Here is a 23097-nt window from a genome sequence, read left to right as displayed (position 1 = left end):
CCTACATTCCCACTGCCTATCAGTTTCTCTAGTTTGCTTTTTAAGATTGTAAAATGAGTGTTTTTCAGTTCTATAGTTTTTATTTTTTGTGTTGGTCTTTCTTTCATAAGAGTATATAATTTTGTTTTTCAACATTTGTTGACTTTGGTTCCTGCTTTAAACTAGTACTGTTATCACTTTTTTCCCCCCACTTGGAATACCCTACAACTGTATACATAAGAGATTGCATCTGTGTATACCATTCCATTCCATCACTATATACAGAGATTAGGTGCATTTCTGTATTACATTTTGGAAAAACAACAAACTTCATCTTTGGATTTCCTCAGAATTTAAATGAATACATAGCTGTTCATTTGTATTTGCCAGTTTCTTAAAGAACACAAAAATTTTATTCCCCCTACCCCCAAGAAACTATTTAAGAGTCAATTACACTATGAATAACTGAGAAAGTTATGTATTTTAATGTGATTATATGTTCCAGAGCAAATCTAAACTGTTGTAATGGTGTATGTACAAATAATTTAATGCTAGCCTGAAGAGCATTTGTAGCTTGAGGGAAAGCTATAAACAAAATTTTATTAAATATGGAGGAACTTTGGATTGTGTAGAGGGAAATGAGAGGGACATGGGAATAGGAAAGATGGTGGAATGAGACAAATATCATTACACTATGTACATGTATGATTACATGAATGGTGTGAATCTACATTGTGTGCAACCATAGAAATGAAAAGTTATTTCCCATTTGTGTATGGTGAATCAAAATGCAGTCTGTAAAAATAAAAAAAAATAAAAAAACAACAAACAAAAAAAAAAAGAAAAGAAAAAGCAAGTGAAGAGTCATCTGGAAGACTGGGAAAATTTCAGGAAATCACAGCATTATAGCATGGGTGATTCACTTGGCAGGGTTTCCAGAAGGAGGTTCTTGCAGGCCTTGAGTTTCAAATTCTACAGAAAGACCCTGGAGAATGAAACCTAGCAAAAACCACACATGATGTTGCCGTAAGATCCTTGGAGATCTGAGAGCAAGATTATTCTGGACAATGCAGGACACAGAAGCCAGTCTATTTGTCATTAAGGAAGGAAAGGGTGGAGATGGAATGAGGCTATCTATATCTTACGTTGCTGCAGCTTATTGAGTGGGTGTACAAGACAAAAGAATGGTGAGGAGTGAAGGCGAGATTGTTGGGTACAGAACACACTTCTCAAAAGAAGCAAGTTGGATTTTGAGCTCTTTAAAGGTATTTAGGAAGCATTCCCTTGTGGAAAACAAAGAAAAGGAGACCATCCAGGTAACCAAAAAGATAGCCTGGTAGGTACTTGGAAGGAGAGAGAAATCAGAAATTGTAGTGATCTAAGAAACTGAACCCTCAGTCAGCAAGAGTTTGATAACACCCATAGGTCTTCATCCTATCTTGTGATTATTTGTGTCTTGTCCCCCACCCTCCACCCTGTGATATATGGCTTCCTCAAAGGTAAGGACTGTACCTTACTTACCTTTGTGTCCTCAGGACCCAGTAAAACCACCTGTTGGATGAGTGATTTAAACTTTAATAGACATGTGGTATCATTAAGACTATATCTGAAAAAGGCATACATTTTAGAAAATGTGGTGAATGTGCAGGAAAGTGGCCTTGAACACATGGGAAAATATGTCCAAACTGGCACTCTAATCTGTACATCAGTATTGTGTGAATAGTGATGTAAGGCTGTCATCAAGTGTCAGGTCTCTTCTAGGTCAAGTTCAGTTTCTGCACCTGCAAAGCTGAGAGGAACAGTTTCTGGACTATGGCAAATTTTCCAAAGTAATTTTAATTTATATGTTTTAGAAACCTCTTGACAGTCAATCAAGTCTCATTGAGAGCCTTTTGTTTGGTTTACTATGTATTCCCATACCTTCCATTAATGGTTTAAGGAATAATATCAGAAAGCATCACTTTAAATAATTAATTGGTTTTTCATCATCACTTAAGAACTGATGATGAAAAATAGAAAGATAGTTTTAGGGAATATGTAGTTTGTTAGAAATAATATACACAAAACCTTTTTGCTGCCATTCTGTCCTGTACTCACAGCAGACATTACTATTTGATAATGACATCTTTCTGCTGAATGTAGACTTGCTGCAGAGTTATTCTTAATAATATTAATCCAGGAAGCCATGATCGGTTTCCTGAGTTGGAGCCATATGAACTAAAACTGTCTTCCCTTTCTAACTCAGATGATTTGTTTATGGATTCTAGCCATCAAAAATGCAGAATTAAACTGGAAAAGACCTAAAGGATAGTTTATCCTTTGAGTTTCACACCTTGAAAGCTAATATTATTTTTGACCAAAAGCCTCTGTGTGTTCTGTCAGAAATAATACCAGGCTGGACAAATAGGAATGGCCATGATGGAATCATCTAGACCACCAATATTCACTGTCATGTCTACTACCACACTAGAGTTTGCAAGGGAGCTTAGAGGTTATTATCACATTTCAGATTCCAACCCTTCTTACTGGGTGTATGGTAAATTAATCCCTCTTAATCTTCATGAAAGACATCCAATTCATAAATTTGAGACCAACAGTTTAGGCTATACATACAAAGTGTCTTACACGTGGCAAATACAAATGTTAGTCCTTATCACTTCTCTTGTTAAATATTCAACAATAAGCAGAACCCCCTTATCAAATATCTCTACTCTCTACTTACATATTTCTAGAAATGGAAATTTATTGTCTCATAAGGCATTCCATTTTTGAGATGCTTAAACTCTCAAAAAGTTGTCTTTATATTGAATGAAATCTACCACAGAGAATATGACTTTGCTGGTGGAGAGTGTTTTGGATATTTGACAAAGTTTAATCTGTTCCTTGAAATCTTTTATTTTTTAAATTAAAGGATTGCCAGTTCACTCAACTGTCCCTTATATGACAGGATTTCCACCTGCATTATCATTATCATTTCTAATACTAGGAAAAAATAATGATGCAACTGGGATAACACAGCATGAATTTCTGGAAAAAAATTCCTTGAATTAATATTAGGAAATTATTTTTTAGAAATGCATGCTGTGTTTTACCCCAATTGAATCAATATTCAGGGCAGTACTACTTCCAGAATGTAATACAACATGGAATTTATTGTTTTTAATCTAAATTCATAGAAATTATTTAAATTTAATAATTTAATAATTAAGAATGAGTAACATAAATGTCCCCCCCACCCTTGGTTTCAGGGTGTGGCTTCAGTGTGGCTCAAATGGCTTCAGCACATTTGTAATGGAAACTTGTTTTACTCACTTTCTGGGTTCACCCTCTTGGGTGTGGGGCCAATGTTTGTCATTCAGACATTTCTGATTGTGGTGTTGATTAAGTATTTGGCTCTTAAGCTATAATTATCTTCCTCCTTCAATTAAAATCACATTTCTATATTGCAACACATAGTTATTGCAAAATCTAGCAATACATATTGGATTTTTATTTCCCTCCAAACAAACTTTCCCTGACTATTCAGATTTTTTCTTCTCAGTTGTTCAACTGTTCGGTGTTGCTGTATTTCATTGCTGGGTAGGACATTCTTCCCAAGATTGATCAGTGAATACTTTCTGATATTGTGTTTTTGTCTGTGTCTCTTTTACTTAGAGTGATTAAAACAGACCGTCTTACTGTTTCCAGATTTTGGAATTTTGAATGACTCATATTATTATAGCCATACCTATCTGACAGCATAATTGGTACCAAAATGAAAAATTCAATCAACATGTGCTTTTATTGTAAATTGAACCAAATGACAGACTTAATAGTTTTCATTGGATTTCAACCAGTATTCCCCCCCTGAATTTTTTTGTTTTGTTTTGTTTTGGTGCTGGGAATTGAATCCAGGTTCATGTGCATGTTAAGCACATGCTTCACCATTGAGCTACACCCTAAACTTGTTTTCTCTGAATTTTTCAATCATGTGTAAACACATATAAACCTAATGTGATGTTCCTAAACATCATTTCAACCAACACATATTTGGCATACCCACATTCTGCCAGATGCTGAATTTAGTACTAGGGATTTATTTATGGATGACCAATAATACATGGCCCTACCTTTGAGAATGAATTCGATACAAACATTCATCTTCTGAAAATAAAGTGCAGACCACCATGATCACGGAACTTAGGGTTCTTTTTTTTAAAATTTTTTAAAATTGTAAATGACAGGCACATTGAACTTCTTATTGCCTATCCATTCCTATGTAATACTGTAGCACAAAGTTGTATATACTCCTCAAGGCTCTACTCAGATGCTTTTTTATGCCAAAAGAGTGGTCCTCACACCCAGCCCTGTGTATTCTCTCCCTCTTGCAAACTTCTGTATCACCTCATCTTCCTTTTCTTTCATAGGCAGGTCACTTTACATCTCAAGGTAAGGGCATTTGCATGTCTATGTGGGCTCACAGTTACTTCTGTAAATATTAGTTTGAGGGAAAAGTGTATTTTAGAGAGAGTACCTCTGAAGATTAAGAAGGCACAAGTTCTATTGTGATCAAATTGCGGGAAGTATTGTTTTTAGACTCTTTTCATGTAAAACCAGTCTTCTATCATTTGCTTAAAGAGAACTCAGTTTTGTATTCATTTGTACAAAGCACACTCTAATGATGAGTTAGAGGATTCCAAGGTTGCTTCTTTAAGAGGATAACTTTGGGACTTTTTTTTCCTTGTAAGTACTGCACAGAAACCAAGTTATTTTTTAAAAGAAACCTCAACTCTTCTTTAGATGTGTGGGAAAAAGTCCTCAGGTTAATTTCCTTTGAAAACTGTCCTGAATTAAAAGACTGCTTGTTGAAACTGAAGACACTTTCTACTGAATCACCAGATATTGAGCAATATGATTTATATCAATAAACCTTGTGAAATGGCCAAGTTAAGTTTGCATATTTTGGATACATTCTGTGTCCCCATCGAGCATCAAGTATTTTGAATATTTTCTGAAAATATTAATTGTATTCAATGGACATCTTGGTAAAATGCAAACACCTTTTAAATGTTTGTTTGTTTTTTAGGTCTGTGACAGCCTAATTTCTTTATTAAGATTTAAGAAGAAAGTAAGTAGAATTCATTTCCATGTGACTCAAGCATATTTTAAATCGAGTAATCAAAACAAATAGACTCAGATTATATGTATTCAAGGCAGCCTCTTAGTGCCTCCTGTGTGGTGGTCATGACTTCACTGCTGTGCCTTGAGAAGCTAGTGTTTGTTCATTTAGTCTTACCAAAGATGAGTGGTGGAAAATTTAGATATAACTAACAAATACATAAAAATATGATGGATATTTCAAGAAAATAATAAAAGAAAATATCTTAGCACCATTCAATATTCATGCAACAAATGCCTACTAAGCACTTCTAAGGAGGTAGTCCAATGTGCAAAGTACTGGGACTACCTAAAGGGTAGGTAATGCAGATGTTGTTCCAGCTTTTATTGAGTGAATAATCTAGCACTTGCACACAGTACCATGCACATACGCTCAGCAAGATCTGTTGTTTCCTATGCAGTGGACTGATGTGCTACATAGAGCTATGAAGGGAATCCACAGTATACGATGTACGTAATAAAATAGAAGAAACTAACTTGGCTGACGGTGGTGGTGGGCAGGCAGTGCAGGGGCAGAGACCAGTTAAGGATTCTCAGAGGAGGTGACATTTGAGTTAAGAGCTGACTGTTGAGTGGGAATTAGGCTGGCCAAAATGGCGTAGGAACCACGTTCTAGACAAAGGAAAAGAGTCTGAAAAGGAGCTGGAGTGGGATGGAACAGGATGTTAGAATTTACTTGACCATATTGAGCCCTTCATTCTGTATGTGTATGTCAAAATGTATATCAAAACATCATGTTGTATATCTTAAGTGTACATATTTTTTAAAAAGTCAAACAAGGCCATCAGGGTTGCTGAAGATGGAGAGGAGGCACACAATTTGAGAAAGGTGAGACCTTGGCCATATTTTGGTCTTTACTCCAAAAGCAATTGGAAGTCTTTGAGAGGTTTTAACCATGGAGTGACAGGATCAGCTTGGTGTGGGAAGAATTGAAGGGATGTAAGTGGAAGCTGTGTGGTTGTTTAGATGGGACACCATAAAGCATGGGCTTGGACAAGGTTGATGGCGGTGGTGATGATGATGGTGGAGAAATTAGATCATAAGATATTTAGGAGTCAAAATACCAGATATAACCAGAATGTGCTTAGACTATTTGTTGCATGAATGAGTAAATATATCTCTCATTTCAGGAAATGTGGGCCTTGACCTAGTTGAAAAACATTACCATTGAAGGATTTTGAAACCAACAATGATAGAGGGATGATTTTTCCTGGATTGTTTAACTCAAGTTCAATGTGACTGAAATGGAAGAATTTGTTAAAATAATGTTTTCTGAGCAAACCAAAAATAAATTAAATGACCCATACTGATCCTAAACAGATTTGTAATTCAGAGACAAGTTATCATGATGATATAAGAAGTTTGGGGGTATATATTATATACATATATTATATACATATATGTACACACACACACACCCATACCCACACACATGTATATTGCAAGTACTTTTTGATACACATTAACACATTTTTGGAATGCAGTTGTATATGACTAGGTTTTCGGGGTGCATTTTTGGAGAATGCAGTTAAAAAAATCTCCCTCTGGATAAAGTGGCAAATAATGATATAACCTGCTTAATTTTGGCTTTGTACCTTGGGAAATGCAATCGTACAAATATTGTCCTTTAACTCCTCAGAAATCGTCTCTGACATGCAACTGTTTGCTGTCTACCCTGGAGGTAACAGATAATCACGATAATGATGACTCAGACGTGCATGGCTTCTCCTCCCTGCCCAGCCCTACCTTCCCCTTGAGTGCTTCTCATCTTCCCACTGGCCAGCATTCAGTTCTCTTGGCTTCATCAGCTCATCATAAACTCAGCACACTTAAAAACTCTTTCCAGAGGCGCGCTGAGGAGAGAGAGAGAGAGAGCTGCCAGTGAAGACTCCAGGGGGAATTGAGTCAAATTCTTCAACCTCACACCACCCCCACCCTCTGAATAAAGAGACAGGGAAACTAGACCTCATTTTGGCTTATCTACAACATCCCTGGTGATTCTGATTAATGTGGCTCCAATTCTACAGGTTTTGTTCCAGGGTTGTCTCTTGATTGGATGTTGATTGCATATGTTTGTTTTTTTAAAGAAACACTGATGAAATTTATCTTATCAGCCAGATCAAGTCACTTTTTAGATAAGATATAAAGGTTTAACTTTAAAATCAGTGTCATCCAGAATCATCACGTAGGGTTGTTTAGAATAAGTATCCACTGAAAACTTCCAAAAGTACCTTGGATGTACTTTTATATAATGTAAAATATAATATAAAATATAGCAAAATATTTGAGTGTTATACTTTAAAAACATGCTCTGAAAATATCTGTTTAATAGTTTGAGTTGGTCCTCTTAAAGCTAATAACAATGAATGAGGAGGTGTCATATCTTCCGCCTCCTCACACTTTTGTTAAATGGTCAGCATATTTTACATGTGGGGCAATGACACTTGCCAATTAAAGATGATGATGACTTACCTTATTCTATTTTTGCAGATGCAATAAAGAAAAAAAAGGGTATGAAACTTTATCATGTATTAGTCTCTAGTTCTTAATCACTGAGATTATTGTCAACAGAATATGTAAAGATTTATGTATAGTTGGTGCTAAACAAATTTGTTGAATGAATTAATATGCAAATAATGTGATACCATATATATTTATAATTATACCAACTTGATATCATTTAAAAATTAAAATTACACTTCAACTGGCTAAAACAAGTTGTATTTGAGGCTGTTTGTTTGAAATGTGAAGCTATAGCCTTAAGTGATTTTTAAAAATTCCATAGTTTTTGCAATCAAATGAAATATTTCAAACTGGTTACATTTTTCTCAGCAGAAGCTTCTCATATGTGTATATATATATATATATATGTGTGTGTGTGTGTCTATATATACATACACATATGTACACTACACACACACACACACAATTTATATATATATATATATATATATATATATATATATATATATATAATTTAGGAGATGGGTTCCAAGTCCTTAATCTGAGCATCAAGAACATAGTGTCCTGTGTTTCTAGTGTTTTTCCTGATTTCAAAATTCTGGGCTAATGTGATTATATATGATATTATTATTGCATTTTTGTAAAAGATGAGTCATCTTGAGTTGAAAACTTGTTCTGGGTAAAATACAGAGTCAATGAGCAAAGCCTCAAGTACAATCTATTTTCCGTCAGACCCCACTGCTCTCCATGGATTGTTTTATTAGTGTGGTGTATTTAAAGGTCTACTTCTACATTATACTTTCATTTCCATTTCATTTGAAGAAAAGTTGCATTTAATTAGGAATATATGCATATTGAAACATTAACAAGGACTTTTAGCAACTAATTTTAAGGAAGACCAGAGTGCAGAAATTGTTTCTGAAAGGCGTAATGCTCATATTTTTGCATTCTGTTAAGTTTTACTCTTGTACTAGTTTTGCAAACAAAAATTGCATGATTTTGTTCTAAGTTACACTTTGCTCGTTTAAGGAAAGAAAAAACAAGAACTCTACAGTCACAAGTGATCATCTCCAAGAGTGGAGGTTTCCCTCCATCTTTTAGACTTGTTATTTACTTGTAGAGTCCTCTCTTCAATTTGTCTGTTCAGCTACATTAATCTTAGAATCTTACAGTTCTAAAGTGCTTTCTGGCTTCACATTGCTCAACTTGTGATATAGAGAAGATAAATATAATCCCCTCCCGCCAGCATGTTAACTGATAAAACTAAGCAGCCCACTAAGAAGAAATACTTCAGATGAAAAAGGATTGTACATTTCTGTTTCAAAATTGGAGCTGTTTCGGAGTGTATATGATGGGAAAGGAAAAAATAGGTGTCTGGGGGAAATATGCAAAGTCGTTAATTTCTTTAGTTGTAGAGTGTTTTTTTCTTTCTGTACTAGTATCAGCTAACATTTAGTTAGTGCTCACCATCCTCCATGTGTGAATGGACTCACTGAATCCTTCTAATAATTGCGTATGGCGGATGCTATTTCTTTTTCTCTTCTTTTTGTTTATTTGCTGTGGTGGAAAAAGAACCCAGGCTAGGCAATAGCTCTAGCACGAAGCTATGCCCCTTGCTGGTAGGCACTGTTTTGTCCTGATTTTACAGACCAGAAAACTGAAGATTGGTGATGAATAAAACCACTAGAAGGTGGCAGAGCTGGACCCCAAACTGAGGCCATCAGCTTGGGAATGTGTTCTTAACCACTGTGCTCAGGGATGCACTGGTGTGAGACAGCTCCCAGTTTTAAAAAAGGGAAAGCCCAAGTTCTGTGGCATAAATATTCCCACTGTGGCCAATTTCAGTGGTTTAATAGCCAGCTGGGAAAATCATTGACTAGTACTCATGAGCAGGCTTGGCTTGCTCTAGCGCACCTTTGCCGATCCTACGTGGTCTCTGTGCTTCCAGCACAGTATTGGTTCATCTGTCACCATCACCACAATCAAAACACAGAGCATTTCCATCAATCCTAAAGTTCCTTGTGCCCCTCCCCAATTAACCCGAGAATCCCCGCTCCTCCCCTGCTTTCAGACCCAGTGACCATTGATCTGCTTTCTGTCTCTGTGTATGAGATTTGTTTTTCCTAAAGTTTCATATAAATGGAATCATACAGTACATATTCTCTTAGTCTGACTTCTTTAGCTCAAAATAATGGTTTTGAAATTTATCCAGTATTTTTTTTTTTTTTTTTTTTTTTTTTTTAAGAGACAGGTCTCACTGTGTTCCCCGGCTGGCCCTGAACTCCTGGGCTCCTCCTGCCTAAGCTTCCCAAGTAGCTGGAAGCACAGGTGCGTCCCTCAGCAGCACCTGGCTTCCCCAAGTGTTTGCAGATTAGTTCTGTCCTTATTTATTGGCAGATTGTATTCAAGTGTGTGGATTTGTCATAATTTATTTATTTACCAGGGAAATATTTTTTAACCTAGAATTCTGGTCCTAACAAGTCTTTTATAAATGTGTCATTGCAGTGTGTTCATAGCAGTGATGAAGAGGATGCATTCAATTATCATCCCAACTTTTTTAAGTTTGATTTTGAACTTCTGATACTAATATTAAACAATGGCATTTAGTTTTAGATTCAATTCCAAGAGTTAAAAAACATTTAGTGCCACATCAAAAACCATTTACTCATTTCTTATTTTCATTTGATATTTGAGTGTATTATTTAGAACCTGAGTAGTCCAGATTGGCTGTCTGGTGCGCTAAACTCTAAATAATTGCTTTAAAAATTTTATGCATTTTAGAACTTTCAGTGGAGTAATTATTAGTTACATAAGATAGTTTAATTCATTAGGTTGATACTTTGAAAAGTGTTTGCTTTCTCCTTCTTCTCCTCTTCATTTGCCTTCTTCCCTCTGTCTCCCTCTCTTAAATAAAGTTTCTAGTATTGAGAACACCTCAAGGGACTAGGACAAACAGGTTAATTTTTCAAAGTTCCTTTCCAAGTATTGCAAATTTTCTCTCTTATGTGGAAGAAACTACCCGCCCCCCAAAACAAAAACAAAAACAAAAACAAAAAACCAAAACCCTGAAAAGAGAAGAGGGATTTTAAGAGAAAGGGATGGGGGTTGAGGGGAGGGAGAGAAAGGAAAGGACAAGAAAGGGCAGAAGGGAAGCTGGACATGATCAAGGCATAGTGTATGCATGCATGTAGATGTTGCAGGGAAGCACCTTAATTTGTACAATTAATATATGTTAATAATTGTAATAATAAAAATAATAGAGTTGTTCTCCCGATAGTCCAGCAGGGGGCACTCCTACAAAGCCTAAAGAGATACCTTTGACTTTCTAAGGTGTTTTTTTCGGGTGGTTTCCTGCCAACTGTGACCTATTTGCAAACCCATTTGTTTCGAATAATGTAAAGGTATTTCCCTCCCGCCCCCAGATTATTAGTCATACATGCTGTTTGTTAAACATTTTTTAAAAATACAAAAGAAAAAATTACTTTCCACAGCCCTTGCTAATCCTCAAGAGATTACTGTAACAGTTCAGTACATACAGTATTTTCTAGACCTTTCTTTAGCTTAGGCACACAATAAATACACATAAAAGTGAAATTATAAATTGGTGGAATTTTAGATTTTAAAATAATCACAAACAATATGCTTGTGTTTTGCTGTCTAATCTTTTCCTTAGGGTTTTTTGTTTCCTTTTGAGTAAGTTATTTTCCTTAAAGACAAACCTTCTATTTCTGCAGTTCATGAAAGTCCAGAGGGACCTTTTATGCTTGTGCAGAATCAGGGCTTGTAGTCTAGTGAACAAAGACTGGAGTTCAAGATAAGTTTGTTGCTATGCTTTGAAAGTTTGTGTTCCCCCAAATTTGTATGTTAAAATCTAATCACCGATGTGATGGTATTAGGAGGTGGGAGTTTTGGGAGTTGATTAGGTCGTGAGGGCAAAACCCTCGTGAATAGGATTAGTACCCTTAGGAAGGAAAAGAGGCCCCAGAGAGCTCCCTGGCCCCTTCCACCATCTGAAGATGTAGCCAGAAGGCACTGTCTATACACCAGAAAGCAGGCTCTTACTAGATATTGAATCTGCTTCCAGAACTGAAAGGAAATACATTTCTGTCATTTATATCCTTCCTGGCATAAAGTATATTATTACGGCATCCTGAACAGACTAAGATGAATGCTGTTAATTGCATTTTTGGGCAGTATGCATAATAATAATTGCATAATAGGGCAGTCGTATGTAGGTAATAAGAAATTTAATGTTTCCTTAGTTGAGTGAAGACTGTAGAATGATCTGACAGAGATTATTAGGAAAGGACTGTTACTCGGGACTTGATGCTATTCCATGAAATCCTGGCCATCAGAGACTCCGTGGGAAGTTTTGTGAAATCCTTCCCTCTGACCCCATAACTTTGCAGGCAACTGACTTCCTCCACAGTGTGCAATCCAGGAGACCAGAGCAGAGCTGAAAGGCTTTCATACCTGTGCTCAGAATCATGTGCTGTCACTTCCTCAACAGGTCTGCCCTCTCTCCATTGTGGGAGGCACCCCACAAGAGACAAGAGGATTAGCAGGTGAGGCTCCCTGGGGCCATTGTGGAGGCTCCAAGAAGTGATCACAAGAAGCTACAAGAAGTGATCACTGTCTAGATGGTATTTGAAGCCACGGGATTAGAGGAAACTTCCTGGGGAGCAAATATAAAGAGAAGGATGGAATCAACATTCAGAGGTCACAGAAGGAAGTCTGAGAAAAAGCTTCCAGTGAAAATAGTGTCTCAGGGAGTCCTGTGGGGGGCGGGGATATGTTCCCCAAAGAAGGAAATGCTGAGAAACTAAGAATGGCTAAGAAATGGCGGCTGGGTTTACACTTGTGCAAACCCCTCTGTCCTTTGAGTCTTGGACCATCCTGTTGTGGTTATAAGGAAAACAGATGTTATTTAAAACAGTAGCTGTTTGCAGGCACTTTTGAGTACCATGGAAATGGCCCCATGTCTTACCAGGGGCTAGGAACCTTGTTCAGGAAAAGACCTTGATAATCTCTTTGAGTGTGAAAGGTGAGGTTCTCCTAGGATGTGTGCTGCAGAAATGAATGGAGGACCTGATAGAGTCAAAGACTGATTTCAGAAAGCTGCATACCAAAGCAAATCTGCTTAAAATACCACAAGAGCCCTCTGTGGCTTCACTCAGCTCTGGAATTTCTCCAGGCTTGGCTCTTTCCCTTCCCTCCACTCCCTTGGACACTCCTTGCCCATCCCTCCCCTGGTTTCCCTATCTCATTTTGATTCCATGTAGTAAACAGTAATGAGACACAAACATGGAGTACTTTTTAAGTACTTTCTGGGTTCCTGGGGTTTTAATCTTGATGGCAACCACCCGGTGAAGCAGGTACCAGCATCACTGTCATTTCCACCTTAAAGATTGGAGGTAAAGTTACTTCCTGTTACGTAGCAGGGTCAGGATTTGAACCCAATCTGGTTTAAGAGCCCAGATTCTTAATCATTAATTCCTGCTCTTGTTTTCTTTTTAGAGTTTTGAATTTGGCAACCCAGATCAAACCACCGTCTACTCAGACTTAGACTTCGGCTGCCTCCTGCCCCAGCTCAGAATGACTTCTGTTACCAGCTTCTGGCTCTGACTCATCCTAATAGAAACCCCACTCTGGGCCCCTCGCTGCCAGCTCAGAGAAAGGAGAGCAAAGCAAAGTCTGTTCCCACTCTTCAGTATTTACTCTGTTTGCCACACGTATTTACTCTGTTTCCTTCCTTTCTCCTCTGCCTGGTTGATTTTTGTACGAAGTTTTTAATCGTTGCCCCATGTATCGGCCACTTCTTCCTCCATGTGTCCTTTAAATTCCTCTTCTGCCTCTCTCGCGGTGACATCATTCCTGATGGATGTCCACCTCTGCCCTCAGCTCTGAGCCACTCAAGACAAGGACATAGTTTCCTCATCACTGAGTCTTCAATCTGGCATGCTATAGGGTCTCAATGATTGTCCCCCCGCACTCCCCTGGTACTGGGGATTAAACCCAGGGGCACCCAACCATGGAGCTACATCTCCAGCCCTTTTTATTCTGAGACAGACTCTCAATAAGTTGCTAGGCTGGCCTTGAACTTGCAGTCCTCCTCCCTGAACCTCCCAAGTAGCTAGAATTCCTGTAGTGGGCCACCATATTCAGTCAATAATTGTCTCTTGACTGCATGAAAGAATGTGCTAGAAAATTAACAGGACAAGCATGATCCCTTGTAGTGGGCAATATAATTTTTTGGCCACCTAAATGGGCTGATGTAAATAGGACAGGACTTCTAAAAGAACCTTCTTAACTTAATCTTCATCCCCAACATCTTTGTCCCAGTGTTTATTTCCTTTATTATTATTTCAAAAACTTCTCTCTAAGCCCTCAACATTGTTATTGGAATCAAGAATGTACACATCTCATATTATTGCCATTAGTCTTTTATTAAAATTAGCTCCATTAAAGCAATGCTACTTTGTCGAAATACTGTGATTAATTAAAAACAGTCCAAGTCACCAGAAGAAAGCTCTTTAAAAGTCTACCGCAGGTCCAGAAGGTAAGGTAATTTTGGTTTGTTACGAAGATCAACATGGTTTCATGATTGTAATTGAATATTGTATCAGGAGGGCAAAAAGGACTTAAAGTGAGTAGGAAATACAAAGAGAATCAAACAGACCAAAACAGAGACTGAACTCACATAGCATCTCACTCAGAAAGCATCATTTCTAGTTGTAAATTGCTTATCCCTAAGGAACCAATCACAAGGTAGATTTTGTGAAGTTTTACATTATTTCTTCAAGTTCTTGAACTTGGGATGAGACCACCTCACCATTCACCACCTCCTGTACAATGGTCTTGATTTTTCGGGTTTTGCTTGGGTCTAAAGAGTACAATAGAATATAGGGAGCAAATGTTAGTGTTTCAAATATCAATCCAAAATTGACTGTTGTTGACCTAAGCAGCTAAATTATGTATTAGCTGAAAAAATCCATTGAATTTAAACTTTGAAAAATGACTTTTAGCTGGGCGTGATAGCACACACCTGTAATCCCAGTGGTTTAGGAGGCTGAGGCAGGAGGATCATAAGTTCAAAGTCAGCCTCAGTAACTTAGCGAGGCCCTAAGCAACTTAGTGAGATCCTGTCTCAAAATAAAGAATTAAAAAGGGCTGGAGATGTGGCTCAGTGGTTAAGTGCCCCTGGGTTTAATTCCTGATACCAAAAAAAAAAAAAAAAAAGAAAAAAAAAAAGAAAAAAGCAACTTTTACATTCTAAAATGAAATGTGTTTTTTTCCCCCAGTGAAAATGAAATGTATTCAGTATTACCTTATGCAAAAATGAATATATTTTTTCTTTTTAAAAATTTAAAAAGTATACATAGTACCTCTTTGGAGAGGTACTGGGCTTGTCCTCCTGGGCTTGCCAAAAGTTTTAATATGCTATGGACTGTCTCTACTTCTTTGCAGTATTGGGGAATACTTGCACTTGCTAGGTGAGTGGTCTATCACTGAGCTACATATACCCTTAGTCCTTGACTACTCTTTTTACTGCAAGAATACACAAATGTTTTTCCTTGGCTGAGAATACAGGTATACTTTAGATTTAAACTATTAATAATACTGGAATGTTTTAGTCATTAATAAATGTGATTCCAATTTACTCTCAGTGATTCTTATCTGCATACCTTTAGATGAGTCAATGGAATGTGTCTGAGATTTGGAGCCTGTCACGGATAAACTTTCATCGAAACCATCACTGTGAAAAGACGTCACGTGATTCCTGCTGGAATGAGAAGAAGTAAGAATTTGCTATTTGAGCTAAAAATCACAAAGGTATATGATATTATGGTCAAATAGAGAGCATATTCCAAATTTCTTGACTGAATGATGCACCTTGAGAATAATCTAGTGGTTATTGGCATTGGCACTTTTGTTTCTAAACCCTGCCTAACACGGGCTCTCAGAGTGAAGAGATCTGGAAATTAATGGAAGATTTGGTTTCAGAAATTAGATTTCCCAATTTACAGCTCTGAGTTCTCTCTCTCTAGTCCAAACTGCTATTTCTTCTGGAAGGTTTGCTAGACCTATGGGTCTGTGGGGGCTACGATCTGATTGTCTTCTTAGCATGGGGTCACTGATACTAGAAATTGGGCAGTTTTTCTTGTATATGCAGGCACTCCTTTAGGATATGCTTCTGTCCGTGGTGTCTTTGTTTATGACAGCGTTTTATGAATTATCAGGTAGGATAAGGTGTGAAAACACCTTGCACAGCACTTAATAAATCCCAGGCGTCGTATTTCCTAGATTTGTTATTTTCTATCAGCTAAAGAACCCTTTCTCCTATAGCAGAAAGAAAACTGCATTAGGTGTCTACTGTTTGTCAGCCCCAGAATGTACTTCCAACCTCCACGTCTACGCACCCTTGGTCCTCCCCGTCCAGCAGGCGGCGGTAGGTCTCGATCTCCAGCTCTAGGCGGGCCTTGGCGTCCAGCAGACGCTGGTGGTCCGCGCTCTGGCGCTCGGCGTCCGCGCGCACCTGTTGCAGCTGCGCCTCCAGGTTGCCAATGAGCTGCTGCACCTGGGACAGCTGACAGCAGAAGCCACCCTCGGTTTCAGCCAACGAGTCTTCCAAGGATTTTTTCTGCACGTGGAAGGGAAATGGCACAGACACGACAATGAAGGGTCTTGAAGACAGGAGGGCAGCCAATGGTCTAACACACTTAGGGTGCAGCGTTTTGTTTGGAAGTTGAAATGACGCAGCGGGCCTACCATGGCGAGCTGGGACTGGAGCTCGATCTCCAGGTTTTGCATTGCGCGCCTCAGGTCGGTGACCTCGCTCTTGCTGGACTGAAGCTGCTCCGTGTTGGTGCTGATCTCCTTCCTGAGCTCCCCGCTCTGCAACAGCAAAAAGGGCGCAGGGAGCTTGAGGGTTGAGCTGTCTTTCCGCGACTGTTCTCGAAGCCTTTTGCTTTTGTGTTACCTTTTCGATGAACCAGGCTTCCGCATCCTTCCGATTCTGCTCAGCCATGGTTTCGTACTGCGTCCTCATGTCGTTGAGCAGCCTGGTGAGGTCCACTCCGGGCGCAGCGTCCATTTCTACACTGACCTCTCCTGGGCCACCTGCCCGGAAACTTTGGAGCTCCTGGAGACCACGAGTGAGGAAGTGAGGCGCAGTGGACCATTGTGATTTTAGAGGACCCTAGATGCTATTGCTTTTCTGGGCCTCTTTCATTGCAACAATATTAAAAATTTTATTTTTTTTGATTGACTTGGCATAAAGACAAATATATTAATATATTTAAACTCTTTAAACATTCATTATTTTTTTCTGACTAAAAACAAAGCAAAGCAAAACAAAACAAAACAAAACAAACTTAAGATATTTTTGCAGGTCCTTTAAGTGACCATAGGCCCTATATGCTGTGCCTGGTGGTCAAAAGGATTAGTTGGTCCTCCTTCTAGAGGTTCCACTGTTTGTAGGAAGGGGTGGCCTGGTATGCATGTTGTTGGAGGGTTTTTAACTACAACTGCCAGATGAGGGCTGCAAGCAGTACCTAGACTTGTAGAGTTTGTGCCAGTCATTGAAAATCATGTAGAGACTCCTTTAGAAACTTACTGCCAGTGTCCATTCTCTACACTAGCCTCTGGTATACATTGTGGCCCATCAGAGTTCCATGCGTGGCATATATAGCATTATATATTATTGGTAGACTTGTTTTTATTTTCTAACCTTTGAAATTATATATATATATATATATATATACACATATATATGTATATATTTTCAAAACCACTAAATCAAGATAATTAAAATTCTTATTGTCATTACCTAATAATGAAAATGACAAAATCAGAAAGTGCCTCTAGTTTGTTAAACCTTAGTAGGAACCATTAATAGCAGCAGCAGCAACACACACACACACAAACACATCCAAAACAAATGGCCACTTTAACAGGCCTCATTTTAACTCCAGATTTGCAAATCTGAAATTGTAATTTTGGGTCTGGGAGAAAAAAAACCAACTTCTGACCTCCTCATGGTTCTTCTTCAGGTAGGCCAGCTCTTCAGCCAGGTTCTCGATCTGCATCTCCAGGTCAGCTCTGGCCAGGGTCAGCTCGTCCAGCACCCTGCGCAGGCCGTTGATGTCAGCCTCCACAGTCTGGCGTAGAGCCAGCTCATTCTCATATCTGAAAATCAGTTTAGGGGTTCAACACAATGACGTGGACAAGGCCACTGCCATCTTCAGGGCTATTTGGTGCATGAATCTCTGCAACTGTTTAAAAATAGCAGTGTTGTAGTGTGTGATACAGATTTTGCTTTTGTGACTCCCTGCCTTGCTCTCTCCTAGTACTATAATTAATTGTTCAGTTGGAGATAAGGAAAGGGAAAAAATTATGAGGTGACCGCTTATCCACCAGCAATGAACCCCAGTAGCACTGTGCATCTCAGGGAACAGATTCCTCTCTGGCTGACTGGCTGCTGCAGCCATGAACAATAGCAGCTCCTATCTCTAGGTGCAGTTTTTAATGGCATCCTATGAACAATTGAAAATTAAATAATCGTTATTCTTTTTGCTTAATTTTCTTCATGATTTATTTAATTTTAAACATCTATACTTCCTCATTAACTTTTGCCAAGATTTTACAGGTTGAGGATCATCAATCACCCTTGCAACTTCCTGGGTGGAAATTTTGTAATGCAAAAAGCTTTTATTCCCATGTCTGGAAGGATGGGATATGGAAAAGGAGAGAAATATAAAAATAAGTGGATGGTTAGTCTTTCAATGGTATGGCACCATCAGGAAAATAATTGTTTCAATTAACCCCTTGTCAAAAACATTGTTAGTTCATTTTGATACATTGAAAATTCAAATTTAGGACATTAGTAGAATTATGTTGAATTACAAGTCATTACAACTATGATGGTCCATAGCCTTAAGAGTAAGCAACTTACTTTAAGAATGTGTAATGTGAAGTGTGTTTGATTCGAATTACTTTTTAGAATGTGTTAGGTGCATTTGCCAAAACACCAAATGCATGGAGAATGTGAAATATTTGCTATCAATGGAGGTAGGAAAATAGGGAATAAGAGGACATGGTAGAGAGGTCAGTTGTCGTCTGTCTGTTCTACTCACTTCATTCTGAAGTCCTCAGCAGCCAGTCTTGCATTGTCAATCTGCAAGATGAGCTGGGCATTTCCAATGTTGGCAGAAATGATCTGGCAAAATAAAGGGAGACATGGAAAATGAAGTCCTAATATGCCAGTAGTTTCTAAATATATTTTTGATACAAAGTTCAAGCAGTAATACTAAAATATTGTTTCGTTAAGAGTTTAAGGCAATATCATTTTTTTCTAAAGAAACTCACTTATAAAATACTATTGGAAAATTAAACGTCCATTTCCTAGGAAGATAGTAGAAATATTGTCACTATATGGTAAGTGATAGTTGGAACTAAACTTTCTTTCTGGTGCAGGGGATCAAACCCAGGGCCTTGCACATTTTAGGCAAGCACTCTGCCACTGAGCTACTTTCCCAGACCTCTAAACTTCTTGGGTTGAAAAAATCCTCCAAGTACAGTCACTCTGAAAAATATCTAAGTTGTAGGTAATTATCCCTGTGAAATATTGTAATAATGAAAGAAAAATAATTCCCAAAGTCACTCCAGAAAACATGCTCTTACCTTATTCCTGAGGTCTTCAATCAGTGGGTAGTATTTACTATAATCACTCTGTGACCCAGAGTCTACAGTCCTAGTCCCTCGTGTTTCATACCATTCTCGAATTTTGTTTTCTAGCTCAGTGTTAGCCTCTTCTAGAGCCCGAACCTTATCCAGGTAGGAAGCTAATCTGTCATTCAGATTTTTCATGGTTTCTTTTTCTGATCCAGAAAGAAGACCTCCGTCGTTGCCAGAGAGGACAACTAGAGAGCCACCTCCTAGGTTTCCCCCCAGACCCATCCCTAGCCCTCCAAAGCCACCTCCCAGGGATCCCCCATAGCCAGTGCCCAGTCCTCCTGCCAAGGAGCTTCCCGAGCCACCACCAAAGCCAGAACTAGAACCAAACATGGTAGCAGCAGAGAAGCCTCCTCCACAGCCCACTCCGAAGCCAAAGCCGCTTCCCCCATAGCCACTTGCAACACTGGAAGCAGACATGCCCCTGGGTCTGCCCGACAGCCCACTCTGAGAGGACAGCCGCCGGGACAGCCCAGAGGTGCGCACTGAGAGTGACATGGTGTTGCTGGAGAGAGCCGGGGCCTGGGGAAGGTGGCGACAGCTGGAGAGGAAGCAGTGCCAGCAAGCCAAAAGGGTCGACTTTTTATAGGCTGTGAGGTGGATGTCACGGTTGAAAAGTTCACTCTCCCCATTTGAAACAGGGAGTTGCCCCCAACTTTTTGTTCAGCTCAGCAAGGGAATGATTTATGAATAGTGAAAATTCATTGATGTAGAAATAATTGAATAACCATTTCTATTAAATATCTGTTATACAGAAAAGAAAGCTGGGTGGAGTAGAGGTTACTGTCATAAGGAATTTTTCTTCTCCAAATTATTCTATTCCCTGTCTTCTCAGCACTGTCCAGCGACTTATTCACAATAGGAAGGCAAAAGGTGATTGTTGAATGGACAAGTTAGTGAATACTTCCTCCTAAACCTTAAGCTTCCAAGTTTTTCACTTCTCTTTCCTGTCTGATTTCTTTGGAAACCCACAATAAACCACCCAACCATGATCTAGAATATCTTTCAGTGGAAAACAGCTTCAGAAGGAATTGGGAAATGTGCTGGCGGAAGGTGGGGAATGAGCGCATTTCCCAGGCTGATCTTGGAATTTGAATTTTCAAGATTTAAAAAACTTGTCATTAAGGTGTTGCATGATTTCTATTTCCTGAAAAGAAAAAAAGCCAGTCTTGCACTGTCAATCTGCAAGATGAGCTGGGCATTTCCAATGTTGGCAGAAATGATCTGGCAAAATAAAGGGAGACATGGAAAATGAAGTCCTAATATACTAGGACTTCATAGGCTGTGAGGTGGGTGTCGCGGTTGAAAAGTTCACTTTCCCCATTTGAAATAGGGAGTTGCCCCCACAACTCACACAGAAAAAGTGCTTTTTTTTTTTTTCTTTTTGGTAGAATATTATAGTCGTTCCAGTGGTTTTTCCTCTACATAGAATTGACCTTCTTGTCAACATACATTTCCTGTGAAATCAGGGGCCTTCTCTCATTGCTCACTGCTCTGCACTGGGCAGCTTTTACATTTATTCCTTCAGCAGCTTATTTCCCATCATAGTTGCTCAAGAAAGGTGTTGACTGGTTGAATGGATGGTGTAAAAGCTTCAGATTTTATTGCCTTTGTCAATAAGGAGAAAGAAGAAGCACACTGTCCACATTAAGAAATGACTAAAACTCCAAGTTTAAGAAGCCAAACCATTTCAATCAACTGTATGATGAAAAGGGATAAATGTTCATAGAACAAACAAATGTCATCTTTATATTTGTGTTTGTTGAAAGCTCCAAAGAATTGTATCTAGTGTCCAGTTTATTTATTTATTTTTTAAATTATATTTTTATTTTCACAGACTGCATTTTGATTCCTTATACACAAATGGGGTTCATCTTTTCATGTCTATGGTTGTGCACAATGTAGATTCATACCATTTGTGTGATCATACATGTACATAGGGTAATGATGTCTGTCTCATTCCACTAGTTTTCATACCCCTGCCCCTCTCATTTCCCTTTACATAATCTAAAGTGCCTCCATTCTTCTCTCACCCCCAGCCCCCATCCCCATTATGTATCATCATCCACTTCAGAGAAAACATTTGGCCTTTGGTTTTTTGGGATTGGCTTATTTCACTTAGCATGATATTTTCCAATTCCATCCATTTATCTGAAAATGCCATAATGAAAGTTATTATACTTTTTTTGATATATTATTTGCTGTTGAAATAGATTTTTTTTTGCCATTGGTTTTCTTTGATTCTTTTTAAAATTTGTTCTGTTTAGATATATATGACAGTGGAGTGTATTTTTACATATTATAAAATATGGAGTATAATTTGGGAAAAGAAAAGGATATGACTTAGACTTAAGCATGAAAACAGTAACGTTCTGATGTGAAGTGTCCTGAAAGAAGCCTGTTTTCTGATAGAAATTGTAGATAACTGGAAACCTATTAGTGAATGCTAGGATGGTGGGAGGTCCTTAGGAATGTAAATTGTGAGCAACTTAATTGGTTAAGAAAGAGTAAGGATTTGTTTTTTTTAAACATGGACAATGGTCCAAGTCTCTACATTTTTCATTGAAAACAATTCCAGTGTTGGTTTTTAAAAATATAGCTCTCTCTCCCCACCCCACCCTCTATATATGTATATGTACATAATAGGCAATTTGGAAGATGCAGAAAATATAGATTAGGTATATCAGTGATTGTGTATATATTTTAGCCTAATTAGTACAATATAAAATTTTATAATTGATTTTCTTTCTTAAGATTATATGATTAACTATCACTTGAATTTTAAGAAAGGTGGGTATAGAGCATGATGGTAGATTCCTAAAAATTCTTTGCCAGATTCAGATTTCTAAATTCAATTTTCTCTGTATTTGATGAAATAAAATTTTCTGTCTAAATGACAGAGTTTTGCAAAGACACATATACTGAATTCCATAGTAAGGTCTACATTGACTGAGTATATTAGGGATTCATAAGCATTTTAACTAGAAGGGACTTAGTGAGATAAAATACATTAAAATTATTGTAAAGATGCGGTTTCTGCCTCTTGGGAAACAGCAACTTTCAGTTCTCCCAAAGGGGCCTTGGTTTTCTTGCAGATGGCTACTGAAAGCCTCTTCATTTTGGTGTATATGGATTGAATCTTTCATTTTATATATAAAAAAATAGTATCACTGGTATTACAGATTTTAAAAATAAAACTGGAATTCTTATTTGATTTCTAATACATACCTCTCATAACAAAGAAGACTTTCAGAAGGCTTTCTATACATTTTAAAGTGGAGATTGGGCTACTGGCAAAACACAACTTGTCAGCAATATTATTGAGCACCATTGTGATCATTAAGATTCTACTTACTCAAAACAATTAGTTTTATCATAGAAAATACTTGGTCCTTGTTTATTATTTTGCTATAGGTATATGCAGCACTTTTTATTTCTCTTGACTGTAACAATAGCCTGATGTTTTGGGGACATTTTTCTTCAATCACAGAGCTAATAGGAGGAGTGAGCCTACACCTGTTGCTCAACTTGAATGTCAACATGGTTTGGCCTTTTGGAGAATTAAATCAAGTATTTCAATCAAACCAACATGAAAGTATTCAGGCATTAGGTCTGTGGTTAGCTCCATTGTCAATGTCTACTCCATTTGCCCAATGTCTTTTGCAAATCAGCATTCAGTAAATACTCGTTGAATTGATTTTTCTCTTGATAATCAAGCTGGGTCATGAATGTATGTTACACATGAGGAAATTTTTCTAAAATTAG

The 23097-nt window shown here is 38.1% G+C and overlaps 1 protein-coding gene across 1 annotated transcript; it reads right to left on the bottom strand.

The window, feature by feature from the left end:
- Positions 1–14036: 14036 nt before the first annotated feature.
- Positions 14037–19839, bottom strand: Krt12 (keratin 12). The gene is made up of 8 exons (XM_047545011.1): positions 19282–19839; positions 18735–18817; positions 17631–17787; positions 16580–16741; positions 16369–16494; positions 16020–16240; positions 15285–15355; positions 14037–14482 (listed from the first exon to the last, which is right to left on the bottom strand). Exons 1-8 carry the CDS (start codon positions 19828–19830, stop codon positions 14385–14387), a joined length of 1467 nt encoding a protein of 488 aa, XP_047400967.1. The 5' UTR covers positions 19831–19839; the 3' UTR covers positions 14037–14384.
- Between the last annotated feature and the right edge of the window lie 3258 nt (positions 19840–23097).

This window comes from Sciurus carolinensis, chromosome 3 (genome assembly GCF_902686445.1).
Source record: "Sciurus carolinensis chromosome 3, mSciCar1.2, whole genome shotgun sequence".
Taxonomy (NCBI): domain Eukaryota; kingdom Metazoa; phylum Chordata; class Mammalia; order Rodentia; family Sciuridae; genus Sciurus; species Sciurus carolinensis.
This window is presented reverse-complemented; position numbering and strand designations above follow the sequence as displayed.

Excerpts from the sequence above, each read along its gene's own strand:
- Krt12 (XM_047545011.1), bottom strand. The coding sequence starts at position 19,830 with ATGTCACTCTCAGTGCGCACCTCTGGGCTGTCCCGGCGGCTGTCCTCT. Across the intron at positions 16,241-16,368 it reads TCCAGTCCCAGCTCGCCATG|AAAAAATCCTTGGAAGACTC; the intron begins GTAGGCCCGCTG and ends TTCCACGTGCAG. Across the intron at positions 14,483-15,284 it reads TTCCATTGACTCATCTAAAG|ACCCAAGCAAAACCCGAAAA; the intron begins GTATGCAGATAA and ends TGTACTCTTTAG.